This window comes from Trypanosoma grayi, assembly GCF_000691245.1.
Source record: "Trypanosoma grayi strain ANR4 Tgr_221_V1, whole genome shotgun sequence".
Classification (NCBI taxonomy): domain Eukaryota; phylum Euglenozoa; class Kinetoplastea; order Trypanosomatida; family Trypanosomatidae; genus Trypanosoma; species Trypanosoma grayi.
The window spans coordinates 699-6015 of NW_008825840.1; the positions used below are offsets into that span (position 1 = coordinate 699).

The 5317-nt window shown below is 57.7% G+C and overlaps 4 protein-coding genes across 4 annotated transcripts in view; all 4 read right to left on the reverse strand.

The window, feature by feature from the left end:
• Positions 1 to 163: 163 nt before the first annotated feature.
• On the reverse strand, positions 164 to 1618 carry DQ04_02211000 (hypothetical protein; the record flags this gene model as incomplete). Its single annotated transcript, XM_009311635.1, has 1 exon — positions 164 to 1618. The coding sequence occupies one exon, from the start codon at positions 1616 to 1618 to the stop codon at positions 164 to 166; it is 1455 nt and encodes a 484-aa protein (XP_009309910.1).
• Positions 1619 to 2612: 994 nt separating this feature from the next.
• DQ04_02211010 (proliferation-associated 2g4) lies at positions 2613 to 4175 on the reverse strand (the record flags this gene model as incomplete). Its single annotated transcript, XM_009311636.1, has 1 exon — positions 2613 to 4175. One exon carries the CDS (start codon positions 4173 to 4175, stop codon positions 2613 to 2615), a length of 1563 nt encoding a protein of 520 aa, XP_009309911.1.
• A 457-nt stretch (positions 4176 to 4632) lies between these two features.
• DQ04_02211020 (hypothetical protein) lies at positions 4633 to 4890 on the reverse strand (the record flags this gene model as incomplete). Its single annotated transcript, XM_009311637.1, has 1 exon — positions 4633 to 4890. One exon carries the CDS (start codon positions 4888 to 4890, stop codon positions 4633 to 4635), a length of 258 nt encoding a protein of 85 aa, XP_009309912.1.
• Positions 4891 to 5108: 218 nt separating this feature from the next.
• DQ04_02211030 (putative lectin) overlaps positions 5109 to 5317 on the reverse strand; it is a gene marked incomplete at both ends in the record, with an annotated part of 1206 nt that continues 997 nt past the window's right edge. Inside the window, one exon of the mRNA XM_009311638.1 lies at positions 5109 to 5317. This exon is cut by the window's right edge and continues 997 nt beyond it. Within this exon, the coding sequence (XP_009309913.1) occupies positions 5109 to 5317 (209 nt within the window).

Below are 5317 nucleotides of genomic sequence, written 5' to 3' on the forward strand. Positions count from 1 at the left end.
CCTTTTTTTTTGGGGGGGGGGGATTCCTCCCGTCCGGAGGATAATTACGTATACGTCACACGCCGTGTGCTTCTATGTGGCCTCGGGCACCCCCCAACCCCCACCAAAAAAAAAAAGGATATAATATATCATATGCCATATAATACATATATACCACTCTCTTTTAGGGCTCCGCGTTGAGGCGTTCCATCCAGATACGGCAGCGATACTTAGAAAACATCGCCTGCAGCAGCGTGCGGAAATCCACTCTTTCATCGCTTTCATACATAAAGATCAGCTTTTGCCGGTCAAATTGAAAGGCAGCAGAGGCGACACGAATCGTGAGACCAAGCTCCTCACATGCCGCGCGGCATTGAATCACCGCCTCCTCTTCCTTCGCCACAAGGTCTCCCTTCCATTCCTCGACTTCCTCGTCCGTCGCGCAGCGCACAGCATGCAGTGTCTCGCGGTCATTGCCGCCTGGGCCCCCAGAAGAGGTGTTGTTTGACTCTTCGCATTTAACAACCTCACCAAGATCAACACCGCGGTCACCTTCAAAAATAATGTGGGTACCGGATTGCAGCTCCATGCATGACAGTACAGTGGCCGTTCGGCCGCCGTGGCACTGCAAATCAAGAAGAAATTTTCGGTTATCATTCCCCGAGTGGATGCCCTCATATGCTGAAAGGGCGTGGAGAAGCGAGCGCCTCGTGTTGTTGCCGCGTTGCGCCTGCTGCGGGGAGCCGTTCTTCGGTTTGACTTGCCGCTGCTGATCCTTACCGCGACGCCGTGAAGCACGTTCCCTTCGCCCACTCTCTGCAACTCCCTGCTCCTTGCTGCCCGGTGGGGTATCATCCCTGCCACGGGTGGTGTCCATCTCGGCGGTTTGAGGCGCCGCATCACCCCCCACCCTGTGACTTATCTTCACCTCCACCCGCCGCCTCAACGGCTGCTCCTCAAAGGCGGACTCCAGCTCCGTGGCAAGGGAATTTGGGACGCCGCCCGGTGTCGCGGTTGCGGTCGTTGGGGTAGTGCTGGTGGTGCTTCCGTTAGCGTTTCGCAAAAGAGGGCGGGCGCGAGGCTCCACGCGAGCGGTGCTACCGCTGGCCACCGTGGAGGCAGGCGTGGCGAACGCCAGATCACGGCCCACCGTAGCGGGCGACAGCGTCATCCCCATAGCGGAGAACGGGGTGGGAGTACCCACCGACACGCGTACTTCCTGCTTCTGCTGCTGTGGGGTGTTGAACACAATAGCGGGGTACAGCATCACACGGCACTCCTCCATCTTCGTCTCATCCTCACGTCGTTTCCCCTCTGCCGTTGCGGTTTCCCCCTTTCGGCATCCAGCGTCATTGGCAACATCACCGAGTCCGAAGAATGGAGTCATGCCCCCGCTGTTGGTCGAAAGATCGACAAACTGCTCAAGGCGTGGGGCCTTACTGGGGCCATAGACCGGGGCAGAAGAAGTCTGCTGCTGGGGCGCCCCTGAGCCCCAGTACGTCTGAGACTCCATCCGCTGTCGCGCATAGCCTTCACCAGCCGCCATGAAGAAGTTCACGGCTCCCGTGCTGAGACCGTGTGGCAAGCCCTGTTCGTGAAGGCTACCGCAGTGCTGTTGCAGACCGATGCCACTGCTCATATTCCCCAGGTTGAAAGAGAAATCAATAACTGAAAGTAATGTCCTGTTGAATTTGCCCAAGAAAGTGCGTATCTATTGATATATGATTCCTCGTTTTATTCCCTTTTCTCGTTTCTATGCTTTTTTTTTTTTGGGAGGCTGTTGGTTCAGCGATCCTTCTTCCCCTTTTGTTTTGTTATTTTCCTCAATCACCCGTCCTTTTTTTTGGGGGGGGGCGCGCGGTATATGGAGTCGATGAACGTGCTCTCTGACCACTGAGTTCAAGACGAAAGCAAGAATAATGAAGTAGAAGAACGAGCAACAACAAACAATAATAATAATAACAAAAGCACCTGTGGGCACGGCGGTGTGATGGGAGTCGCGCAGTGATCTCGCACAGTGTTCTCTCCTTCAGCATATCCGGTTAATCGTCGCCCCTCTTTTCACTTAAACTCCTCAAGGGGGCATTTTTTTTTTCTTCTTTTTCGATTAATTTGAAAATCATGAACTCTTCATAAAAAAAAAAGCAGAAATCCGTGCGAAAGCAGCGGGAGCAGGCGCAGCCAAAACAACAAAGGGCCAAAGAAGAGAACCAGAGCCAAGCAGCGGATCAAAAATCAACCAAAAATTGGGAAAGAACAGTAAGGCAAAAAAAATTTCTCAGCGGTAAAGGGACACACACGGACACACATGCGGGCACAGCCTTCATACGCCTCCCTCTGTCTCTTTCCACAGCCCAGATATCGGGATGCGCCTTCAGCATTCGCCTTCTTCTTCACTTTTCCCTTCCCATTGGCTTCTCCTTACTACTCTTGGTGGTAGGTTCCCATTGAACGACTCCTCTTTGAGCGTTCCCGTCACACTTTGCGCACCTTAGCTTACCTCGCCTTATTTCGCTTACGCCCCGCTCCACCCTGCACACGTCTTCTCATCCTTCAAATCGTTACCCGTGTGGCGCCGGCGCCACACACACACATGCGCTCTTCCCTCCCTCTTTCTCTCGCCGCGCGAACACTCACGCCTTCGCGTCTTCATTTTCACCACCACGCCCTGCAGAACGGCGGCCGCTGCTGCCGCCCTCTGTGCGTGCCTTCTTCTGCGGCGGCGGCCCCTCCTTCGGGAAGACGAGTGGCTCCGTCAACACGGCGGCGATGTCATCAGCGACCTGCGGCGGGCGCACGTCATCCGGCACAGCGAGCGGCTCTGCCGGCGGCAGCCCGCATAGCACCGTCACACGCCTCGCTGACACTGCCACCGTGGCGGAGAAGCGTGCCGTGATGTGGCGCTCCCCCTTCACGCGCAGCACTGGCAGTGGGTCGACGACGCTTTGCTTGCGCAGCATCGCCACGGCCATGCGCGCCTTGAGAGGGTTGTCAAGGTGCTTGATGCTGAAGGGGAAGCATTGGTGCTTGTCAGTGATCTCCTGCAGCGAGGCATGCACGGAGCGCACGCGGGCGTCCTGCTGGAATTCCACCTCGGTGCGGCGGAATATCGTCGCGGCGCTGTCAGCGAGGTTAACTTTGTACGACGGGTGATCAGTGAACGCGACGTCAAGCGTCCAGACCTGATTTGCGCCAACGCAGCACTCGGCGACGTCTTGATGGGGATCCTCCACCGTCACGCGGCGTGTGATGATGCTGTCCATGCCGTCCGGTACCCACCGCTTTGTGCGGTTTGACAGCACGCCCTCAAGCCCCTGCACGCCGAAGTGGTTCCCCACGCGGTGAATGAAGTCCGTGACATCGGCGTTCAATCTTCCCGGCTGCAACAAGTGAATCATCCCGTGCAGCGCCACACGCGCCGCCTCAACGGCATTGCTGGCACCTTGCGTCAGCTGCCGTGTCAGCGCGCTCGAGGCGGCAGCATCCACCGAGCCGTCGTGTGGCACGACGATAGTGCGTGCCGCAGTGACTGGATAGCCGTCGATGTGGCAGCCCATGTGGATCTTAGCCACGTCACCGCCACAGAGCACAGCCGCCTCCTCCTCCGTCAGCGGGGCGTGGTTGCAGAGCGTGTGGTTCACCGCGATGTTTGTCGGGTATGAGAGGCCGCGGAGGATGCGGTTGCCATTGGAATCCTTCGCCTTGGAGAACATCCCCAACACGCGTTGCAGCAGCTCCGTGTCGCCGAGGTCGCATAGCTGCTTCGTGTTGGCCCCCGGCACGCACGCGGCCGCCACGATGTCCATGACCTCATCGAGCGCGCGGCCGGCGGATTTGTACTTCGTCATGACATCCGGCTTCACAATTGTCTCTGCCACCTGCTCCGTCGGCTCCAACTCATCTGCGAGCTCCCGCTCCATCAGCGCGAGCTTCTGCCGAATCGTGGAGGCGGAGCGCACACGCGCGGTGCTTCTGTTCTGCGCTGTCGGCGTCCGCTTAGCCGCCGCCGCGGGGCTGCGTGACTTGGCCTTCGCCGCCGCTTTTGTCGGTGCTGCTGCTGCCGCCGTGGATGCCTTGTGTGTTGTGGCAGGTGGCAGTGACTCCCGCAGGCGCTGCATCGACAGCGAACGGTGACGCTTCATGCCGAGTGTTGGCCGCGCAGTCCTGCTACGGCTGTTGCTGTACCCACGACCCATGGCGCCGCGAAGATGCACAGAGAACTATTGGGACGGAAGTGGAAGATGCACAACGACCACAACTACGTAGCTATCCAAGAAGAAAGCATTAGTGGCGTCACAGGGATGGTAAAAAGAGAGCACCACGAGGGTGGAGGGAAAAGAAAAAAAAGGGAAATGAGGAGTGAGATCATGGCAGAAGGAGAGTCAGATCGGGCGGCTGGGTATGCCGCTGTGTGTATGAGGATGCAGGCCTGCCAGTTTGCAAAGGTGTGCAGGGAGTTCATACAGTGGTGGGGAAGCGAGTGTACTCTGCTCAACGACCGATTGTCTCCCATTAAATAGCCCGCAGGAGAACCTTGTCAGTGGTTCGTTGCTTTCGTCTCTCTCGCGTTTCGCCATCATCATCATCATCATCACCACCCTTTTTGTTTCCGACCTTGTTGCTAGTGTAGCCCATATGTGTACCCATCCCCAGTTATTCCTTCGTGCGGCGTTTGCGGGTGTTGCGCTGCATCCTTGAGCGGCGTCTGGATGCCCGGCGCCGCTTCTCCTCGTACTCATCATCATCCCTTGCTACATCATCCCTGTCGTCGTCTTCGTCGTCACCGTCTTCGTCGTCATCGTACCTGTCATCATCGTCACGGTGGCGCTCTCGTCGTGGGGCGCGATTGCGGCGCTTCATCTCCTCCAGTTGACGCTCCAACTCTCTTAGACGCTCTTGTTCAGGGGTCATCGGCGGCTGGGGAGAAGGAGGCTCCTGTTGCTGCTGCTGGTGAGAAGGAGGCTGCTGCTGTTGTTGGTGCTGAGAAGGAGGCTCCTGGTGCTGTTGTTGTTGGTGGTAAGAAGGAGGCTGCTGCTGCTGCTGCTGCTGCGGGTGTTGAAACTGTTGCTGTTGTTGCGGCGGCGGCGGGGGTGGTGGTGGTGGTGGTGGTGGCGCCCTCTCTGCTTCATTCAGTTTGTTCTGTTCATGTGCATCGGGATGGTGCTCATGCGGATTTGGCGCGTGCTGCTGTGGTGGCGGCGGTGGTGGTTGCTCTGGTGGCGGTGGTGGAGGTGCATGTTGCTGTTGCTGCTGCTGATGTTGATCTTCTTGACGGTGGTGCTGCTGCTGCTGCTGCTCGTAGTGATGTTGATCTTCTTGGTGGTGCTGCTGCTGCTGC